The sequence below is a fragment of the Catharus ustulatus genome, chromosome 1 (genome assembly GCF_009819885.2).
Source record: "Catharus ustulatus isolate bCatUst1 chromosome 1, bCatUst1.pri.v2, whole genome shotgun sequence".
Lineage (NCBI taxonomy): Eukaryota > Metazoa > Chordata > Aves > Passeriformes > Turdidae > Catharus > Catharus ustulatus.
The window spans coordinates 57,484,030-57,508,029 of record NC_046221.1 but is presented as its reverse complement, the minus strand read 5'-3'; the positions used below and the strand labels follow the sequence as shown (position 1 = coordinate 57,508,029).

At 39.0% G+C, this 24,000-nt stretch overlaps 1 protein-coding gene across 8 annotated transcripts in view; it reads left to right on the top strand.

The window, feature by feature from the left end:
* The window catches only part of POU6F2 (POU class 6 homeobox 2), a 335,879-nt gene that overhangs the window by 284,781 nt on the left and 27,098 nt on the right, over positions 1-24,000 (top strand). For all 8 annotated transcript variants that reach the window (XM_033078340.1, XM_033078314.1, XM_033078299.1 and 5 more), the window contains exon 7: positions 19,969-20,175. In XM_033078340.1, the coding sequence (XP_032934231.1) occupies positions 19,969-20,175 (207 nt within the window). The remainder of the gene's footprint in view (positions 1-19,968; positions 20,176-24,000) is intronic.

Sequence of the window (24,000 nt, the reverse complement as noted above, 5' to 3'; positions counted from 1 at the left end):
TCTTCTATGTGTTGGTCTGTGAACAGTGACAGGGAAAGTTCAAGCAGAAAAGAAAAAAATCACCTAACCATGCATGGACAGTCGTTTTATTTTTCCAAAAGTATATCTCAGTTTGTCATTTTTTTTCAGATGCTGACAGTGGTAGGCTTCAGTGTGTATGTATGCAAATGGCCCAGATATCAAAAGGAAAAAAAAAAAAGGACTTTGAAATATCTTTGCCAAATTATTAAATATATATGATTTTTAAAGTACCTTTTTCACTTAAACTTCCTTCTTTACCCATTAATTAAATATTATCTGTAGGATAAATATCTCTCATAGAAGACTAATGTATTATTGTCACATAATAATGGAAGAGAATCACAGAATCTCTTTCCTTAAGCGCAAAGAAGGATTTATTAATATAAAGAAAACACTCATAGCCCTTGAGCAACTCTGTTTCTGCTTCGTAGAGAACCTTTGCTAGACTCCCCTCATGTCTAGCTTCATGTTAGAAATTCAAGGAAGCAATACATATATCCTGCCAGTTTAAAAATCCATCCTCTTTTCAGGGGATAATTTAATATCAAGACATGATGTACCCAATATCCAAATATACATTCATTTTCATGTTTGACGCATCAAATGCTCTGACATAGCCAAGTTTCAAAATAAATGGTTTGTTTTAGAGGTTGGATATGTCATATTAGCATTCACCCAGCAGATAGAGAGATAGATCAGAGAGTGATCAGGACATCAGGGAGACAGTTTAGAGAGAGATGAGAGAGGCCAGGTACACCTTGTAATGTTTAAAAAAGCTAGCTAGCTAGCAAGAAGGAAAATATATAAATAGGTCACTGCAGCCCAGCTGAAAAGAAGTTTAATTTAAACTTGTTAGTCATCATCTCCAGAGGCCTAATCCACTCCCTTCTTTGAGGGTGTTCATTTAGCTACGTCTTATTTGATAGCACAAATAGACAGACTCAAAGAAAAAACATTGTATCAGACTCATCAGTGTACTAACTTGAAGGGGAAATCAGCACCACTTGCCATGCTAAAATTTCCTTCTTCTTTCCATCTCAGTTCTTATTATTAGCCTTAATTTGTTCTTGTTTGTTCTGGTTTTGCTCTTCTGGTTTCTTCCATAAGTGGAAGCATAAACCCATGTGGAAACAAGAGTATGGATGAAAAGGTGTCTGGTGCCAATATCAGTAACACATCCTCAGACACCCCAAGGTATCCAACTCTCTAGTTTCTCTTCTGCTTCCCCTGTCTCTGTCATTTTCTTTTTCTGACAATAGTTTTTTGCCTTACTGTGTATCTGGGATTCATTTAGTTAAACACAGGTCTTTAGTGCCATTTCGGACATGGCACAATACTTCTTTAGGCATCCCATGACCAATACAGAAACTGTTCTTCCCTCTGTGTCTTGTTACCATATTCTGACAAAATCCTAAAACATTTCAAATAGAGTAGATATTGACATTCTTTTCAACTGAATTGCTTCCCACTTATGTGAACACATGTATGCGTGGGTGTATACACATACTCAGGTGAATGTATGCTTACCTGGATATTTGTACTCATCTCCTCAGAAGTGATACAGGTACCCATAAGAAATTGAGATTATAAACATTTTAATTGCCTCTCGAGTCATGCTTCTGTCTTTGGGATCATTTGATTCTTTATTCTGGTGACATATGAAAATAAACTAAGCCTTCTCATCTTGGCATGGAAGATGATGTGCTGCTCTGTTTTAGCTCAGATCTCTCAAATGTAATTTTAGATATGTGTAATCATGATCATACACAGGCCATAATTGTCTGCATTCTAATAATTTAATCCACACATTAATATATGAGGAATAAAACTAGGTCTGTAGTTTTCTAGAGGTTCAATTTCCCACAAAAAATGTAAGTACTCTTGAATGACTATAAAGTGAGAGTTGAAAGATATTGGATGTTAACACTACCCTTTCACTACTAGGAGGTACTATGTAGACTGGTGCTATTGATAGCTCTGCATAAGAGATCAGAGGGAAGTAATTAGAAATTCAATAAAATTGAGGTTTGTTAGTAGAATTTCAGAGAAAATATTTCCCAACATACACCCACAGGATGGTATGGTCTATGTGTTTCCTGACGTCTATCATGTTGATGAACATCATCTCCACAGACCCCTCCAAAATGCTGGGAGGTGGCTTACATTTTTAGATATTTAAATCACATCTTCTGGGATCTGCACTATGGATCTCTCAATTTTAATTGAACAGATTCTGATGTATGGGCTTCGTTTTTACAGTCTCTAAAAATTATTATTAGCAACTACAGTGCACCACTCTGTATGTTTAAATCTATATGTTGCCCTCGTGACTAGTTTATTTCTACCCAGGAGAATGTGTCTCATTTCCCTGATGCACCAAGATGTTCCAGCTGCCTATTGTTCAGGCACAGACACCTGTAGGAGACAGTCACCTATCTCTGATGTCAAGCACACACATGAATTTGAAAACAACTGTTGTTTTGTTCATTGTTGAAACATACTCCTTTAGCTAATGCAGGAAGCTTCAGAACCAATGCCCACATAGGTTAGATAAATAAGATTAGCATGTCATTGACATTAGCAAAAAGCACCACATTCTTCTCTACCACATCTAAGAATTTTTGCCACAAAAGCCAAGACAAAAATCTGCCCAGAGACTGAGATTAAATATTTAATGACTTTTAGAAAAAGTAAGATTTTGAATTTAAATTTTTTTTCACAAAGGTCCAAAGAGAACAAAACTAACTGATTCTCAGTTCACCAGATACAGAAAGGCATAGGAAGCCCTGATTCTCATCTGTGAAGTCTAAGAGTTAATTGAATATGATCTGAAATTGCAATCATAAACTATGTTCTTGTAAGAGTATAAGGGCGGGTCCTGGAAATTAATACAACACAAAATCTTGACAAGCTTTTTTTGCCAGCTTCTCAGGCTAGTTATTTAAAATCTTAATATTGGACTACTGACCTAAAAATACTGTTAGTAGTATACAGAAGCATTTCTCTGTTCAGATAAGTTCATGCTTCTGTATATACAATGATGGACACTTAGAGCTTTGCTTACATGGAAGTCCTTAACCAGCAATGTATTACATCCTGTATGTTGAAAACAAAATATCACAAGTAAATATGCTACAAAAAAAGACTTCTTTTCTGAATACAAATAAAAATTTATATATTAAATATTACTAAGTCAAACTCAAATTCTCATAGCCTGATCCTTCAATGGAAAGGGCCCCTCCTAAGGAGCACTTAATGCAGCAAGTTGTACCCTTGGCTCCCTCTTGGCTTTTATTTCTCCTTAAAATCATATGCAGTGAAAAGAGGGAACAAACATGAATGATGCATCCCTGATTCACTAAATCACTGTGCTCTCTGGCAAGAGTGCAAATGTAAGAATGTTTAAATTGGCCTCATACTACCCAACAAATGATGCAAAAGGAGACCTCAAAGAACACGGAGTGAGGGGAGATAAATGAGTACCATGTCAAGAAAGCAATTTCTCACTGAGTTTGCACAGAATGGAAATTTTACTTCCAAGAGATGATTAGGGAATCTTTCTAATAAATCTTCAGTCCACAGTCATCACTGTGTCTTTTTTTAAACTTACTTTTTAAGAGCTGTGTAAGTTATACCCTCCCCAGTGAAATGTGTCAAGATATTACCAGTCAAGTTGAAGGAATTTAAGTGAATCATCTCTATCTCTATGTTTATATTTGTAATAGACAAGGATGGTCAAACAGATTTCATTTTGCGCATGTGTTGAACATCTTTTCAACCAGTGACGTCTTCTGAAAGCCTTGTCATTTTAATAATAAATCATGAAAGAGAAAATAAAGAAAAAGTTGAGTATCATTTCTGGAAAAAGGCTTTATGATTTTATTTTCATTTTAGGGATTTTTAAAAACATATTTTACCCTCCTTTTATGCACACCTGAGATTCAGATGGTCAGTAAAAAGGCAGCTTGTTTTCCAAATGGCCTATAGACTGTAGGTCAGTTTTAGAGCTGACTGCTCAGCAGAGTTTTAGGTGTCTTTAAACTCTTGAATTCCTTTTCCCTAATTTTAACTACATGAAAGGCAACTTAGGCTACATCCAATCTAAGCTAGTTGTTTAGTGTTTTCTGTCATCACTGCAACAAATAGACACTCTCAAAAAAAATAAAAATAGGACCAATCTAAGGCAGGCATTTTAATCTTCGATGAATTAACTTGCAGGGATTTTTCACTCTCTACATTGAATAGAGAAAGTAATGAATGGCAGTCTACAACTGGATTTCTGTTGCTAGGTGTCTAACATTGCATCAATTCCTTCTTACAGTATCACACAGTAGTTATTTTTAATGATACTTGAGTCATTTTGATAATGTTATCCTCAAGTTCACCATTGCTGTCACAGTAGTTTTAACTCAGATCCTGGAAGCAGCTGAGGTTGGACATGCAGAACTTAGTACTGGCTGACCTGTCTTATTTTTTGAATGACTCTAGAGGAATTCTTCAGGTTTTTTTGTGAAAATTGTTTTCCTGTTTTGATTGCCTGCTGCTTTGTGTTTCCCAAATAAATAGAGACCAAGGTAATGGTATCTATCTGAATTATTTAAAGTGTACTTAACTTTACTGATACTTCAACTAAGTGATGGTTTGAAATGTGAAGGGGAGGATCTTTCTGTTGAGTGTCTTTTCTTTCAAGTAAGATCAAGTATTCCATCTTCAGGATGATGTTATTTAAAAATCAGTTGTGCATAAATGAAGACTTTACATCTCTGAGGTTCTCCTGGCTTAAAAAAAATCTCTTTGAATCTGTAGAAGGAGGGAAGATGTCTCTCCTTTTGGCAGATTGCTTTTTACATTTCTCTGGCTCTTTATCCCACTGTTTTGGTTAGAATAGAAAAGGCATGCACTAAATCTTCACATCACAGACCAACATAAATGTATTTCCACAGCTCCAACCATTGTATACCACAAATGTCGTGAAAGAGTCTTATCATGTAAGAATTTCTGTCCTAAAAGGTAATGTAAACTACACCATCAAAATTATTGCCAGTTTTACCAAATATTTGTTTTTACTATTCGATTTTATGTATGCTCAGAAGTGGAGGCATATCTTTTAATTTGATTTCAAATGTTCTGCATTTGTTTAGAAATGCAATTCGAATGTTCATGGAATTCTCCTGATTTGTTAAGCATCAAAAAGTGTTCCTTATTCTATATTGTGGATGGGGTCATTACCTCATCACAAAGAAACCCCAGAAGAAACAAATGTCCTTTCTACCCAGGGGTTGACCCACTGTGCTGCAACATCTCTCCTGTGGAGACTATGGGATATAAGGTTTTTTCTACAGTGTCACTTTAATAGCTACTCAGAGAAAGAAGTTTCTACCTCTCCAGACACTGTTTTGCAAGACAGCATTGTGTCAATTAACTCCCTTAATTGGTTTCTGTTTCTTCTCTATCTATGACCTTTAGGCCTTGCCTGCTGCTCAGCACTGTTTATTCAAAGCCTGGGTTTATATGAACTTTCTATCAAAATCATCCCCTTGGAAGGGAAGATATGTGATAAGGAGTTTCAATACTTGTGTTCTTTTTTTTCTTTGTTATCTCTTGTGGCTCACAGTAGAACCTGAATCATCATAAAGTTATGCACCATAAGTTTGTGTTTTGCATGATGAACTTCTTTAAAAGAAGAAAAAAAAAAGACTAGACTACTCTCTACCTGACTGTATCTTTAAAAAAAATGAAAGCAAACAATCAAACAAAAACCCCAACAACCCAAAAACCATGGTTATAATGGATAAGAATAAACTGTTCATCTCTTAAAAAAAAAGAAAAAAAAGGTGGTGCAAATTTTTTAGGTATAAACTCATCAACATAATTCTAAAGCATTATGATTTTTGTTGTGAGAATGAGAAATGCTGTGGTCTCCCCCTAAAGAACATTAAAAAAACATTACTGACAGGAAATTGAAAAAGTAATATATGTCTGAATGAATATGACAACTTTTTTCTGATAGAGCAGATAGATAAATGTCACATACAAGTTTCAAAATACATTTAATTTTGCCACCGCAATGGATATTCTCTTCATAAAACATATATGAATAAGGTTTGAATCATAAAACTTGACTGTGATAAACAAATGCATATTTGATAACTTTATTTTTTTCTATTTTCTTTGATTTCTTTTATTTTTATTTTTTTTGATGCTAATTCCTTTTTTGAGTTTATTTGTTGTTAACACATCTTTACATTTTCATTTCTGAATGAAGCAGCCTGGTTTACAAATCTTGTGCACATTTAGCCTGGACAATCTTTCTTTTTAATCTGAGAAATGGATTTTGGGTTTGGGATTTCTTTGTTTCATTTGTGGGAGGGATGGGATTTGTTTGTTTAGGTTTGGCTTTTTTGGTGTGGGGTGGGTTTTTTGTTTTTTGGTTGTTTTGTTGTTGTTGTGATTTGGTTTGGTTTGGTTTTTTTGTGAGGTGATGGCAGAGAGAGGGAAATGAAGGAAGAAGGTAAGCTAGTAGACACACCAACCCAAATATGCTGAGTTGGATAGGACCCAAAAATATTCATATTGTTTCAAAGGCAGTTAATATATTCAGTTCTGTCTCAGAAAGGAGCACAATTTCTTGACTTATAAATTTGAGAATCTGTGATCACCTACAATACTGTAATTTTTTTTCCTCCAGCTTTTGGCATTTCAGTACTGATGAAGTAAAAGTAGCACCCACTTTGTTCTTTCAGGAACCTGTAATCCAGTAAAAATTATCAGAAAGTGCAGCAGTAACATCCCACTTGAAAGTCTTGATAGAGTGCATCACAGTCTTTAGTCATCTTAACTAAGGAAATGTGAGATTATTATGTACTATAACAATTTAATTCTTTGATGACAAATAGGACTGTTGTTATTTATTGTCTATGGTATCTCCATAATCATGAATGGAATGCATAATCACTCTGGAACACTGTGCTAAGGTCTTACTCTAACATATCCAAAAAACCAATGGCCTGCACAAAATTACTGAAAATATAAGTTTAAGACGCATGACAACTACACTGATGGAGAAGGGATTCTGGAAACAACTGATTTTCTGTCCTAACCCTTCCCTTTCTCTGCAGTCAAAAAAATACAGGAGCTCCTCACCTTTGGTGCCCTGTAGATCACAGGTGAAAAGGAAATCCTTTTAGGACTGCTACAGAGACAACATGCGAGAATAGAAAATTGTCTGTGATCTACCTTCCAGAGAACAGGCCTCGGGGATATGGGCTCTGCTGGCAGCAGAAGGGAAATATAAAGTAGCTTGAATTCATATCAAAGTACATAAATAAATTTCAATTTGCCTCTCTGTATCAGGAACATGTTGCTCCCACACAGTAGCAATGTAGGTGCTAAAGATGGAATTACCTCAGGGCCACTACTACTTTTAATAAGAAAATCATTTTACTCTTCCTTAAGCAGACCTATGGACCAGGCCTGAATTAAACTGGTAATTAAGCTGCATGTTCTCCTCACAGGTTCATAAACACAGTCTCTTGCTATATCTTCTTTTCATTCTTTGTTCATATATAAGCCACACCTGATTATAAGCTGCACTTCCGGGTGTCAGCAACTGTCTTGGGTTACAATACAGAGTGTGATAAAAGGTATCTATTCTATCACCATCTGTTGAGGGTGGGGGCAGTGATCCTTATCTCAACAGCAGATATTCTACTAATGGGCCATCCATTGAAACCAGGCAGGGCATTGTTCTTTATCTTTTCACAACCCATCCTTCCTCCAGCGAGTCATTTTCTGCTAATGGCCCATTGAGTCCCACTGTGGGACTGATAAAATTACTTCATCTCATTGGAAGTTGCTCCAACCATGGGGAAGAGCCCAACATTTCTTACCAAGATAAAAGCCCTGAGAAGGGGTCAAATGGCCAGTGGAAAAGGAAGTATGACTGAATGCTGGATATTCATCTCCAGACCAACAGGCAGCTATCCTCCTGAATTAAATACCATTACATCAGAATGTTTTGTTCTGAGAGAGATGTTAAAATCAGTCATTCATAGAAGATGCTACGTAACTATATTATAGAATTTACAACTGTAATTCCTATGGAGTGGTGCTCAATGTGGACAAATTTAAGCCAAGCTGCAAGATGTGAGCAGAGCATCTTTCCTTCCCTTCCTTCTTTCAGGTCAGGTGAAATACATTGATGAAGCATTTGTTAATATGTGATAATGTAGTGACTGCTTTCAAGCAGTGAAACACATGTTCCCACTGATAATATTAAAAAAAAAAAACAGAGGAGTGTATTTTCATCTTCACCATAAAAATACCCTTCTTTTTTGGATATCCTTTCTTTGTGATTCTTAGATAGCCTTAGAAAAATTACTAAAGACTTACAGGAATACTGGAGGGGAGGTATGAACATATTGCAGGTGATTGAATGGAAGCCTGGAATTAAACAAACTTTTCAAAGGTGAGCTGATTGGCAGAGCAGTGTGCTGAACAATGGGCCAGAACAAATTTTGCAAGATAAAAAGGACTAGGGCCTGGCTTATATTACATTGGCAAGTTTTCATTTGTCCTTAAAAGAGAAATCAATTCTGTGATGAATGCAGGAAGTTATATTTGATTTCAGGAATGATTTCTATTCCTAGACATTCAGATCTAGAAACTTGGAGTCATAACTATTTTCCAGTCAAGAATTTATATGCGATCTATCTAAGTCTTCCCACCTTCTTTCAGTGAAATAAATTTTTTCTCCTTGTCTTCAACTCCCACAAAATTGTGGTGCATTACAGCAAAATTCCAATTTATAGGCTGGAATATTGATTTCAACAGTGATACTCACTATAGTAGAGCAATAATCCAGGATGGTTTGTTCCATCATAGTTATGCTGTGATAAGCATTGTGTCTTGTTCTCAGTAGTCAGAAAGCCACTTGTTGAAGAAATGCATGTCCTGCAAAACTGGAAAGTGTTTCAGCAGTACATTTGTGTACTACTTCACAGTTACTTATCTCAGCCTGTCCTGAGCTTTCACACATTATCACAATAAAAGTTACAATTCTTAATTAATAAGATCAACAGTCTTATTTAGCCAAAGTCTAGATGATCTAAAGTTCTAGAGATTTCACCTAAGTAGGACATGACTTTGTGTTTAGACCAATGTCATCTTGTATGGGTGCTATGTTAGAATTATGGATTGAGAGACAACTACCATATCATCCACAGTCATGGCATCTGTTCAGCAAGCTCAAGATTCGTAACAGCATTTGGAGAAATGTGATTGTCTAACAACAATGTTGAGTATCGCTGCTGTTTGATTACAATATACATTAACCTTCTTGCAATGAATTTTGGCTAAATCTGAAATGATTGAATGAATAAGCATGTGCAATTAATTTCACTTTTAAGAATTACAGACCGAGAAATCTGGTGATCTCTGATAAATATTTTATATAGTGTAGGTAATTTGATAGTCTGAAGATGTGAGAGGATTATTCAAGAATATATTGATGACCTAGAAATTCTTTGACCTGTAATCTAATTAAAGAACTCTGGTCCTAAAGATTACATCTGAAGATTATTTGATGGTTAGTGATTTCAGTCCAGTTTCTCATGGAGTACCTAAGAAAATATCCATTGGTATTTTAAACAGACAAGTCAAGGACAGAATGAAACATCATTAAGCTCTCGAAGTCATTTTCCCCAAATTTAATTTTGTTTCCTCAGAAAATTTCATCAATGAAAATTAAAAAGCAATCTAAAAGTCATTGAGGTAGCCAAATTTGGCATGCATTTTGCAAGACCATAATACTTCTGGTGGAATATCTCTTCAGGAATGGCATCCCAAGATAAAAAGTGACAGTGGGGACCACCTGCTGAAGTCAGCACCATCTCCTTAATTGTCAAAATGCAAAACAAGTTGAAAGCAACAAGCAAGGGAAAGAAATAAAAGCACCATACCAGAAATAACCTGCTCATCTAGACACAAGCATTGCCAGTAGTGTGCCACATCCCTTTAAAAAATAGTAAGATTACAATTTGAAAAATTAAACCCACAGTATTTCAATGAGAACTGTTTGGCAGTGGAGGATGTTATCTTGTTCACATCTGTGCTATATCAAGGCTATGTCTCGATAGCAGCTCTTATTTAAAACCCACAGGATCGTGGAGCAATTAGTAAACCCTGCCTCATTCTCACCCTCATTCCTCTCCTCTTGATAGCATCTCTGTAGTAAACTTGCCCAGTGCAATGCAGGTCAAGTAGCAAAGGTAGTTCCAAGCAAGCTGATAATGTCACCATAGCATGGAAGCAACCAAATCACATTGGCACACATTGTGCTGGGCCTAGTTAAGTTAGGCTTGCTGAGAAATGGGAATTTGTTTCCCAAGCTATCCATGAATGGCTCAGCGTGGCACGTTACAAAGTGTAGGGATGCCTACAGTTTCTTGTGCTGTGTGTCCAGTGTATTTAGATGCTGATGTGCCTGGAAACAAGTCCACACTTTGTGGTCTGAGAAAGAAGTAGCAGGAAGTCCAGACAATCCTTGTTCTAAAGGAATTTAAATCCAATTTGTAATCTAAAGATACAAATTGATGTTTGGATTAGCAGCTGCATACCAGATACAAAGCTTGAAAAGGTTGAGAAATTTTATTTCAAAGCAGGGATTTCTTGTCTGTGAGATGTTTGATACTTAGTTGATATTGAACTCTTCAGAGAAGCCAAACAACAGTAATACTTCTGTAGGCGACCATGAAAATTGCAGCCTGCTTGGAAAGAAATTAGGGTTGTATGAGTATTTATGAAAATATTTTCATTGTAATTAGTTCTAGAAATTCATACTTCTGGCCCAGCTGCTATGTATTTAATTCCTGAGTAAATGAATACTATTACTTTTGGTTATCAAGAGGATTTGCCAAAACACACATATAGAACTCTGTTTGCTTGTATACATCCTACAAGGATCTGCACAGCAATCTGGAAAGCTATTTGTGGCTTGGGAGACAAACAGTAAAATGCTAAAAACAGTTAGTTGTGATTTCATTAAGTGATCATCAAATATTATTAGAAATTCTGGCTGTTTTTTCATAAAAAATATGATTGTATTGACTGTCCTGTCATAACATATCAAGGATCCGTTGTCATAACAAGCAGAAATATTGCTAAAATATTTTGTACTAGACATCCATCAAATAATTTTAAATAATAAGTATTTTCATAAGAATCTCACCAGCTGATTTTCAGAAATGCTTGGGACTTGCAAATCTAATTAAAATCAACAGCTTCTTTGCTCAAGTTAGAGAACTATGACCTCTAGGGGTCCTGATGCCTGATTTAATTCTTGTTTTTAAAAGAAAGTTAAATCCGATAAGCAGATTGCTTAAAAGAGACAATTCAGCAGACACTCAATGTAATTCTTAGTCTTTAATTTGATAATTGTATATACAGTAATTTCACGATTATAAGCCGCACCATTTTGACTAAAATTTTGGTCCAAACCCAAAGTGTGGCTTATAATCAGGTGCAGCTTATATATGGACAAAGAACAAAAAGTTGCTGTTTTTAGTTTGGAGGACAGGTGTCTGCTGAGAAATGCAGGAACTTCTCTTTGAAATGGAGAAGTTGTAAACCCCCTCCCTCCAAATTCTTATAATTTTGAAATCAAGGGACTTTCAGGCAAAGATATGGGAATTAGGAGTAACAGTTCTTTTCTAGGGAAATTAGAATAGAAATAGAGTACTACAAAGAAACAAACTCCAAACCCTGACAAAGTCAGAGTACAATCTGACACCCTGTCAGGCATGGTGTTGGTAGCAGTCCCATTAAATGGTGGCTGCAGTCCTCTTGCAGAGACAGATGTGATTCAGTTGAAGCAGTGCCCCTGCAGAAGGTGCAGTTTCCCTCCAGAGGTCCAGTGGTGATGTGGAGAAATCCGGTTTTCCTCTGGAGTCCAGTGGAGAAAGGGGCTCCCTTAGTGTCCCAAAATCTCTCCTTTTATCTTGGTAAGAAATGTTGGGCTCTTCCCCCTGGCTGGAGCAACTTCCAATGGGATGAAATAATTTTATCAGTCACACAGTGGGGCTCAATGGGCCATTAGCAGAAAATGACTCGCTGGAGGAAGGATGGGTTGTGAAAAGATAAAGAACAATGCCCCACCTGGTTTCAGTGGATGGCCCATTAGCAGAATATCTGCTGTTGAGATAAGGATCACTGCCCCCACCCTCAACAGATGGTGATAGAATAGATCCCTTTTATCACACTCTGTATTGTAATGTGCGGCTTATAATCAGGTGTGCCTTATATATGGACAAAGAACAAAAAGTTGCTGGCACACGGAGATGCGGCTTATACTCAGTGCAGCTTATAATCGTGAAATTACTGTATTCAGATTAGATTAGAGAAAATGTTGTGTTATTCAGAATGTTTGATAAAAAAGACATTATTTTTTATGACAGTACACGTGCTCCTACTACCAGAAAGTGATCGTATTTGCTTAAGAAAAATTTCACCACATAATGCCTACAGTGATGACAAATAAATTCCTGTATAGTTTCATGTTAATATACAAACATTATTTTCTAAAAAAAAAAATTGTGAAAACAAGCAGAATGTTGGACTCAATGTCCCATTATGATGCTTACAAACAATAACCTATCCAATATGTTGAATGATGTATGAACAACACTTAACCTTGAAAATTACAATTCCTTACATAAAATGGTGACCCAGGACTACAGTTTCATAGGTACCTGTTTCCAGTGTCACTATTTGATGCCTTTTTCTCAAAGAAGCATTTTGTTGTGCCATCTTTTTGAGTTGTCATTAGGAAATACAATGCAGCAAAGGAAATTTGCAATCTTTGCATGAATTAATACCACTTCTAATTTAAAAGACGCAGGCAACCTTAGTTTCATCCTATATGAGGTTCAAGAAGTATATTGTCATTAGTCCAAGGAATGAGATGGAATAACATTACTTTCAAAAGAAGTCTGCAAATTATGTTCCTTGTATTCATTATTCCAGTTTTTCAGTGTGTAGATTGTCAGTAGATTGCATATATGCAGTATAGTGGGTTCATTGATATTGGTAGATAATAAGTGATAGGTATTTTTTTAAATATCTGTGTCTATGTGTCCATAATTTATATAGATACTGTATATATACATACACATGTCTGTGATTAAGAAAGGGGCAGATGCATAGAGGCTAAAAATCCTATGCAGATTCATATTAGTATATCTTTTCCTTGGTCATTTTCTCCACAGATTGTCTCCTTAAGTAACTCCTGCTAATAAAGTGACCATGCAACAGATGTCTCAACAGGAGCAGCTTCTGAATAAAGTTTGCAAAACCGTACAAAATTATAGAATGATTTGACTTGGAGGAGACCTTAAAGATCATCTCATTCCAGCCCCCTGCCATGGGCATAGACAGCTCTCACTAGACCAGGTTTCTCAGAGCCCCATCCAGACTGGCCTTTAACACTTCCTGGGATGGGGCATCCACAGGTTCCCTGGGCGACTTGTTCTCACCACCCTTGTCGTAAAAAAAATGTTTTCCTAACATTTTATCTAAACATCCCCTCCCTAGTTTGAAGCCATAGCCTCTTGTCCTATCATGGATTCCTTGTCCTACTTGCCCTTGTAAAACAATCCCTCCCAGTTTTTAGGGTGCCTTTATATACTGGGAGGCTGCTGTAAATTGTCCCCATAACATTCTCTTCTCCAGACTGAACAGCCCCAACTGTTCCAGCCTGCCCTCATAGGAGAGATGCCCCAGCCCTCATATCATTTTTTTGGCCTCCTCTGGATCTGAGAGGTCCCTTGCGCTGGTGACTGCAGAGCTGGAGGCAGCAATCCATGTGGGCTTGATGAAGGCAGAGAAAGGGAGAAAAACTCTTCCCCCCAAAATCTTCTGGTACAGCTCAGGATGCAGCTGGCCTTCAGGGCTGCAAGAACATGTTGCCAGATTCTCATCCACCAACACCCTTATGTGTCTATGTGTATATGGTGGTTTGTCTCATTTTGCTGAACATTTTTTCTGTTGCTTCTTTCACTTTCCCCGTTTTTCTGTTTTCATTTTGTTCTTCTGTTGTTAAAAACTGAATAATTAACATTCAATATTTAAAGTTGCAGCATTGATCAAATTGAAGAGATGTTTATTTTGATGATGCTGTTAAAAATGCTTAATATTTCCTTTATATAGTTAAAGACATTTTTTCAGATTAAATGTCACCATTTGCTTTATGTCAACCCTAGCTGACAGTAGAAACAAACCAGTGTAGTTGGTCTTTGATTTTACTTACCCTTCAAAGCAGAAACAAAGGCAGCTGTTGAACCATCCATTTGGCTATAATTTGTAATATTCCTTTGGTTATGCTGGGAAAACAGGCCACCATCCCTGTTTCTGACGAGAGGAGAAGGAGAGGAACTTAATAAAAAAAAGTTGTGTGCTTCATTTTAGAGCATCGTGGTAACTTCACCTAATGCCAACACAGTGGGTTTATTAGGAGCCACATGGAAAGACTCACAACTGGGAAATCAGCTATTAGTCTGTCACAGAGTTATGTAAAATCTGGTTTTGTATCTGCAGTTCTGCAATTAGGCATTTATTCCTAAAAGTTATGAGCAATCATTCAGTTTCTCTCCACAGTTTCAGCCTGTGTGTTACAACAAAGTAAACCACAAAGACAAATGTGAAGGAAGGATAAGAATGGATTTTTTAGATGTTGTTCTTTTTTAAGAATCACTTTTTCAAAGGATCAGATTTTTAAGAGACCATATGTTTCTAGTTCATTTTTAAGAAGAAACCTTTACTTATAAAGTCTGAAATCTGTTTAAATGTACAATACTGACTAAACTTCAGCTAATCAGTGTTAGGACATTACCCTGCCATTATGGGGATAATATTCACAGAAGTTATTGATATACTAAGGTTTTGGGATTTTTCCCATCCGTGGTCAGCCCCATTACTTGGGATTTTACCTTCACTTTAATGGTGTGGTATTCTTTCATGGCAGATAAATTTGCAGTTTGCAGGACTATGTAGGCAGAAACCAGTGGGCCCACACCTGAAGGTACAGGTTGACAAATTAATTCCATATGCAAGCCAAGCCTTACAATTTTATTGCAGAAGTCATCTTGGCAATGGTAGGTTCAGGTTGTAAGATCTGAGAGATCTGATCTCAGATATCTTTATATCCTTGGGTGCAAAATCACACTAATAGATTAATCAGTAGAAAATGTTCAGATGCTGTTAAAAATCATGCCAAATTTCTTTTGAAGTTAAAAACAAACAACTGACTTTTAAAATTTAGTTACTATTGGGAAGCAGAAAAATATTAAATTAATTTATATAAAAACTGCTGTCTAAGCTGATTGATACAATTAATGTATCTATAAATCCCTGAACAAAAAGGAAAGAAACATACTGAATACTTGAAGCGATAATCTGACTCCACCAAGGATTCTATCACTTCAAGAGGGTCAGAATTGCAGTCTTTGTGATTAGTAGAGGATGACAAAAACCCTATCTCTATTGAAAAAGGTTGAAGTCTGAATTTGCATTAAATATCTCGGTACAGTTTCCACCTGCACTGCATTTTGTACCTATATGAGGAACCTGTAGCTCGGAAAGATACAACCTGGTGTAATTTATTTGAATCAACAGTGCCATGCAGATTACTGTTTCTGACTCCCTGGGAGAAGCCTTGACAAGGGGAACCCTTGGGCTTTCAAAACTGATTGCTGTTTTGCATATGACACCTATTTTTCAGCTCCTTTGTGAACAGTGCTTCCCTTCAGTTATACGATGTATAAAAGGAATTGTAAAATACACACAAAACCTCTCCAAACTTTTAAAATTCTATTTTTGTAGCATGGGAACTTTTAGGGATGTGGGGTTTTTTTCTTCAAGAACATCTTTGACAAGCAGGATTGTTTACAAATTTGGGTCCAAACATTGACAGAGTAAGAAACCTGTTCTGCTTTTGTCTCCGAGAAGACACAGCATTGTGGATGTCTCACTGTGGAAGTGTTCAAGGCCAGGTTGGATGGGGCTTTAAGCAATGTGGTCTAGTGAAATACATCACTGCCCATGGCTGGGGAATTGAACTAGATGGTTTTTAAGAGGCCCTTTCCCACTCAAACTATTCTGTGTGACTCTGTAAGTATCTTGTGGGATAAGTCCCTGTCACATGTTATTCCTGAACCATCTTTGAATATAATTTGAAGTAGCAGCATTTCCTAGAAAGGAGCAATGCCTCCCGACTAGGGAAATCACTGGCAATTAAATAGTCTGTACTGTGGCACGCCAGTGCCTCAAGCCTATGGCATGGCCTTGTTTTATTTCTTGACAAAATTCAAATGTATCAAAACCATAAATTGTCTTCAACTTTTACAATAATTTAAGAGGACATATTAGCAAGGCCCAGGGTGAAATTTCATACCAAAATTAGAAAGAAGAGGGATCTGGCACAGCATCACGTCAGTCACACAAGGTTTAAGGAAGGGATCCAGTTGTACTACTTCTTATGTGTGAATCAGTGAGCAATTAGGATATTTAGGAGAGGGTACTTGGACAAGGAGGAACTTGAAAGGGGAAACCTGAATCCAATTTTAGCCATCTCAAAGCTGCATGCAATAATGAGTAACCCTGTTGTTTAAGTAGAGACAAGTGGTTATCTTTTTCTTAACCAGACAAGTATTTACTTCGGTAAAAAAGAAAATAAAATCTGAAAACTCAGTAAGTTTCTGTCTCCCATTAAGATTTACCCTTGGGTCCTACGGTAACACCCCTGAGGGCAATTGCTTATTTGCCCTTCTGGAACACTTCTCCCATCTGTGTTTCTCCTGCTCCATTTCTGTCTGTGTGCATGTACAACACGCCATGTACAGTATGGCGTGTGACACACATTAATACATATAGATAGCCTTCTGCTTCTGACCTTACAAACTGTCCACTTCAGCATTGTCATTCTATGAAATGTCCAACTGTAGTCCAAGAAATGCATTTTAAAAGTGAATGCAAACATTTCTATTACTGATAAGACCAACACAGCATTTTTTCTTTGCTGGGATTAGGACCTTGATAGTTTAAGTTACATTGGAGTAATGACAGTCCAAGGTTGTGTCCTTTACAGACATGGCAAAGGAAGGGGAGGCCTTTGATATGTCTCTGCAGATAAAATTAAGAAGGATTATTTCTTGTGTTTGGTAAGATTATATTAAATGTGAAAGAATATATTTGTTACCCATAAATATGTTAGGTCACAGGAACTGGGAGATATTTACGTGTTGCACTGCATTGTATTGTTATTCATGTTGAAATCTGAGTTTAGAAAGCAATTTAAAATCTGATAATGATGTAAATAAATGCCTCTCTCCTCAGTGAACAGCCATCTTCTCACATAAACAAGAAAACAGTTGCCATTCAGCTAGGGACACCTAAAAATAAAATAAAATAAAATAAAATAAAATAAAATAAAATAAAATAAAATAAAATAAAATAAAATAAAATAAAATAAAATAAAATAAAATAAAATAAAATAAAATAATTGGGATCTGCAAAGAGAAACTCTTAGGAAATTTCAGCTTAGAAGGCTAGCTCTGAATATGCTTCACCGTGCTTCACTTTCATGCCCTGTAAAATAGGGGTAATAATCTTTATACATCTGTCTACCTACTAGCAATGCATTAAGAACTTAAATTGTATCTTTACAGTCTTTTGAACCGTCTTGATATATGCAGCTCTTACAATACAGCTTAGTAGCTGGACATGCCATTTTATCAGGTTCTGTCAGAGGTGAGCTGTCCTGCTTTGCTTTATGGTTTTCTGGTCTTCCCATGCTAAGGCCTTCTAACTGGGCAGGTTTGGTAAATCAGTGATGGCTTCAGCACCTACCACTTGTTACCTGAGCTGCCACAGCCAACAAGGTGCACTCTTCTTGCTCTAGTAGTCAGCTTAGGTTGTCACCCAGTACTCCAGGTTGAGCCTACTAGAAGCACATCACTGGGTGTGACTGCTGAAGGAGCAGCCACTCATTAGGACCCTGACACTCAATGGAGTCATATTTCAGCCTTACAATGGGAGAGGGTGATAAGGGCCACCTGCCCCTCCAGCTATGCCTGAATTACTTGGATATTGAGTGGTTTTAAGAATGGATTTTTTGAGGTTGTTTTATGTCACCTCTGGTGATTTCAGTAGGCAGAGGCGCACATATCTGTTACTCTTCACCATGCATTTAACACCTGTATTACTTTTATACCATAGCAGAAGATTCAGTGTTGTTCTACTTTTGCAAACACACAAAGAAACTTAGTGGTCTGCCCAAAAAACTAACTGGTGTTTTCACTAAACAGTTATTTTAGAGCTGATTTTACACTGTATTGAATGGGTTCCATTGATATAAATTAATTGTTGAAATCAATAGGAATGTAATATGTTTTGGGCAATGAAATATATTTGTTTGGAAAAAAAACCCCTTGCTTTTGAGTTTCATTAGGAGCACTTCAGCCTATTTTAATGAGGAAGCTGCTCAGTGTCTAGTGCCATTTACACTTCTCTTTCTCTTTCAATCCATTCAACTTTCCATACCTACATAATGGCTTTGAATCAGCTAATTAATTTCCATAAAATTTGTCAGAAACAAAGAGATCTAAAAAGATTACTAACCTTCCAAATGGAATGGTTTTCCACAGCAGACAGACTGTGGAAAACTACCCTGTTTCTATTTCCACTGAGGAAAAAGGAGGAAAACTCAGTCATAATCCACCCTCCTTCTCAGCAGCTAGTAGATCAATATGTGGTCAGGTACACAGGACAATTGGGATCATACTAGTGGGAGTTAAAATGGACAAAACAGTGTGAAGAATGCTAAGGATAAAGAGGAAGAAGCAAGGTTTCTGGAAAGGGCAGACTGGAAGTCTTATAATGGGGTAGATATTTTCAGGGAGCCTATGATAAAGAGACAGGAGAAGGTGAAAGAAATAGAGATGTGCCATGTTTTTTTTATTTTTATTTTTTCTGTTGCAGCAATCTTATGAGTTCAGCTTCATATGTTGCTGTTTGGAAAAAAAAGAAAAAAAAAAGAATAAGTTTGGATTTAGGCCCAAGTTTCGTCAGAAGTTTATTTCAGATTCTCTAATACTTGTAAAAAGAATCTTGCAGTAGCATAACTTTTTCCCAGCCTAGCAGCTTATTGACTGACAAGCTTTCTTACAACATCTGTTTGACAACTCATCCTAATATTAGTTTTGCCAGCACATCCACATTTTAGGAAATCACTGTATTCTCATGTCTGAGATGTCACAAGTGTCTCTTTCTGCAACTACTTGCCCCAGAAATGTTAGCTAATACATTTTATCTAACATCAGCCCTCCTGTTGTGTTGTACTTCATAGCTGTCATCCAAAACCAGCTACATTTTTATGAACGTATCTTAATAAGGTATGCCCTGAAAGGTACCAGTATCCCTTTGTATCTTCCTGAGATCACATGGGAGTAATAGCTGGTCATCTAGAGTACCAGGTATCAGCAAATCAAGAAAAATTACATAAGCCTCTTTAGTAACACTATGTGGATGATGTAGAAAGCAAGACAAAAAGACTGATACTTTTATCTATTTCACTTTGTGTTAAAATGAATAGTGGAAACAAACCACGATCCCGGGCCCAGAGTGTGGCCCAGCATTTGCTTCATGCACTCTTAAGCCATGGCAGATTTGCTGCAGATGACAGTGGACAGTGGTAAAATGTACAGGTGATATGTGACATGACAAATGAATTGGAAAGTCCTCATCACCCCAGTATGGGAATGACTGTTTCCCACTCTCAGCCTGTTTTTCCAGTCTCTCTGTGCTTTTATCAATTAAGTTTGATTCAACATGCAGAACATAAGGAATTACGTGTGGCAAGTATACATGCGTGCATTCTTCCTGTCTTGTTTCTTCCAGATTATTGGAACAATCCCACTGATGCCTAATCCAGTCCCGTCCAGCCAGGCGGCAGGTGGAGCTCAGGGACTTCAGGTGCAGCCGATAACTCCACAGTTATTGACCAATGCCCAGGGCCAGATCATCGCCACTGTCATCGGCAACCAGATACTCCCAGTGATCAATACCCAGGGAATAACACTATCGCCGCTCAAACCAGGCCAGCAGGTAAATTGTCTGTAGCCTGAATGGTTACCAAAACGCACACACTGAAAGAAACTTCCTGTTCCTCACCGACATTCTCATGGCATCTTTAAAAACCCTCACTGCTTTACCATTTTTAATAACAAAAATTAATGCTGTGCTGCATACTATATATGTAGTAATTAATAATGTCATATTATATAGTTTATTTATGCATTCAAGGATTATCCATTTATTCTTTTCTCTTCAAGGTCAGTGTAGGATGAACTGAGATGTTTTCTGCAGTGAAAATGAAATAGGAATATGAGCCAGAGGAGACCCACTTGTCCTATAAAGTTCAGTTCATTGGGGATCACCAAGTAGACAGGGACTTGAAATTATTTAGAACATGCAGGGAAAATAAGGAAAACTATAAAATCTTGTTTCCTGGAAAGGAAATCTATCCTGGAATTTTCCTGGAAAATCTATCCTCACTGGAAAATCTGATGTGATTATGTATAATTGCATAGACAGAAAGTATTCTGTGGAAATTATTACTCAGCGTAAGGTTGCAGGTAGGTGACAGACTTAAGGATGGATCCGGTGACCACATTGAGGTCCAAAAGCACTTCTGTAGCTCTTATATCACTCTACAGTCAAATCCATTTGTTTTACCTGCATCTGTAGAGCAAGAAAATGTAGTCTCACCTTCTTTCTCTGAAAGAGGGGAAATTGAGGAAAGAAAATGTGTCAAATGTGATTACCAAAGAGGTAATTACAAAAATGTCCCTCATTTAAATATTCAGTTTAGCATTCCTTCTGCTGGTGGTGCTTGTTCGCCATTCCTGCTGACACCTCCAGGCACAGGGAGCAGCTTCTTTTATACTGCTGAATATCCAGACCACCTAAACTCCAAACTGATAATTTTTTTTTTCAAATTTATAAGTAGAGAACCAATCTCTACTAGTGATCTGTAACATCACCTTTTTTATTTGTTCTGAAAACATTTCACATCCCATTGTTTACCTGCTTTTTTCCCATCCCATCCCCTGTAGTATCTGTCATGGGCATTTTCCAAGCACTTGTCATTTATCTAAGTCTATTTTCTTAAATGGGAGTGTGCTTACACTACCAGCAAATGCTTTTGCAGTGGTTGCATATACACAGTTTCAAACAAAGCTGAATGGATCTGAGGCTCCATGTTCTCCACCACAGGAAAGTCTGACAATGAAATACGAAACGCAACAGTTCACATTTGTTTTCCTGGGGGTGTGTAGGATGGGGTGTTTGTTTTGAGCCATCCCCTGAAGGGAATACAGTAATTTCACGACTATAAGGCGCACCCTTTTGACTAAAATTTTCCCTCAAACCCGGAAGTGCGCCTTATAGTCCGGTGCGCCTTATCTGATGTATAAAGCGGCGAAATTTGCTAAACCGGAAGTGTGAGCTGAGAGCCGTGGGGGGAGCCGGAAGTGCCACAGCAGCCGGCTGGGGGCGGGCCCGGAGGCCCGCGGCACTGCCCCTGCCGGGTGGAGGTGGGCCAGGGGGCCCGAGGCCCCGCCCCTCTCCGGTCCAGGCAGTCCTGGGGCCCCATGGCTGCCGGGTGAATGTGGGCTAGGGAGGCCGCGGCACCTGCCTTCCCGGGTCCAGGCAGTCCCGGGAGCCCATGGCTGCTGGGTGAATGTGGGCAAGGGGGGCCGCGGCACCCCCCTTCCCGGGTGGAAGCAGTCCCGGGAGCCCATGGCTGCCGTGTGAAGGTGGGCTAGGGGGCCGCGGCACCCCAGCTCCTGGGTCCAGGCAGTCCCGGGGAGCCATGGCTGCCACGTGAATGTGGGCTAGGGGGGCCGCGGCACCCCCGCTCCTGGGTCCAGGCAGTCCCGGGGGCCCATGGCTGCCGTGTGAAGGCAGGCTAGGGGGGCCGGCGGCACCCCAGCTCCTGGGTCCAGGCAGTCCCGGGGAGCCACGGCTGCCGCGTGAATGTGGGCTAGGGGGGCCGCGGCACCCCCGCTCCTGGGTCCAGGCAGCCCCGGGAGCCCACGGCTGCCAGATGAAGGTGGGCTAGGGGCCCCGCGGCACCCCTGCTCCTGGGTCCAGGCAGTCCCGGGGAGCCATGGCTGCTGCGTGAATGTGGGCTAGGGGGGCCGCGGCACCCCCCTTCCCGGGTGGAAGCAGTCCCAGGAGCCCACGGCTGCCGCGTGAATGCGGGCTAGGGGGGCCGCGGCACCCCCGCTCCTGGGGAGCCATGGCTGCCGTGTGAATGTGGGCTAGGGGGGCTGCGGCACCCCCAGTCCTGGGTCCAGGCAGTCCCGGGGAGCCATGGATGCCGTGTGAATGCGGGCTAGGGGGCCGACCGCACCCCCACTCCTGGGTCCAGGCAGTCCCGGGGGCCCATGGCTGCCGGGTCCAGGGTGGCCTGGTGGCTCGCGGCACCGCCCCTACCGGGTGGAGGCAGGCCCGGGGGCCAATGGCTGCCGGGTTGAGGCGGGGCTTCGGCCAGAAACCACACGGGGTGAGCTGGGGGCGGGGCCTCGCTGCAAAAAAAAAGTGCGCCTTATAGACCGGTGCGCCTTATCTGATCTACAAAGTTGCGAATTTTGCCGAATCCGGGGGGGTGCGCCTTATAGTCCGGTGCGCCTTATAGTCGTGAAATTACTGTAGATCTTTTCCTCCATTATGGGGGAAGCACTCAAAAATCATAGTAATCCTGAGAAATTTAGGCATAAACAGGAGGATAAAGGACCTGTATTATTGCCTGAGACATTCTCACATGCAGAGCAGCTCACCTTCTGAGTCCTGCATCAAAGCAACCTCTTGCAGGCAAATTCTGCCAGTAGTGTCAGTGGGCAGAGAGGGCACAGAGGTGTCATATTTTCTGCAGAGCTCGTGGCACTGGGCTCACATAAAGCTGAAAGCTCACAAACTCTGAAAACTGCACTTGCAGAATGAGCAGGGATGCAAGGTAAAGGTGCTGTTTAGCCACATCATGCTGTACTGTACTTGTTCACCCAACCTGTGTACTCATGTGCATGGATGAGCTGGCAGAAATATCAGTGTGCAGAGAGCTGGTTGTGTCCAAGAGCCAAAGATGCTCCCCAGTAAGCTGCTCTGACCAGCAGGGCTGTGGAGGTAGAAAATATTATTTTGCCAATACTATTTTCACAGCATTCAGCCTTTGCTTCTTTCTTACGTGGAGTCCCAGGGGTTGCAAGAAGGGCCACCAAACAACACAGCTTCCTTACCTTGAATCAGCCTTTCTTGAAGTTTAAGCAAGACAGTATTTTTGATCAAGGAGTGAAAAAAATGTAGTGCAAATACTATATGAAAAAATACTACAGGTTATCGTGTTTATAGGAACCATTGAAAATTATTTCTACGTATTTGTGCTCCCTCTACTGGCTCTTCTGGTTTTACTGAAAGAAGTCAGACCAAATTTTTCCATTAATTTAGTGGGAGCATAAAGGATGTGTGAGAGCTAGATTCCTCGTAGGAATAATACTGCTGGACAGTGAAAAACAATTGAGCTAATACTATACAAACTGTTTTATCATTTGGAAAGTGGATAGATTTGCTCGAAGTTTAAGAAGATCCTGTATTTATTTTATTGCCTGGGTAGAGACTTAGACTAACTATAGCATTTGGCTAATGATAGCATATTAAATCATAAGGTTTAAAATATCATTTCAAAAGAACAGAGTGAGTGCTTCAAATCAGGGGGCTCGGCAGGAATTCAAAATGTTTTTGAAAATGGTGTCATACAGCATTTGGTGTCTCCTAACTTGATGAAAGAAGCTTCAGCAGGAGGAAAGATTACAGCACAAGTTTGGGGAAAGTTCTAGCATGTCTTGAAGAAGTAAATGCAGTAAATAAATA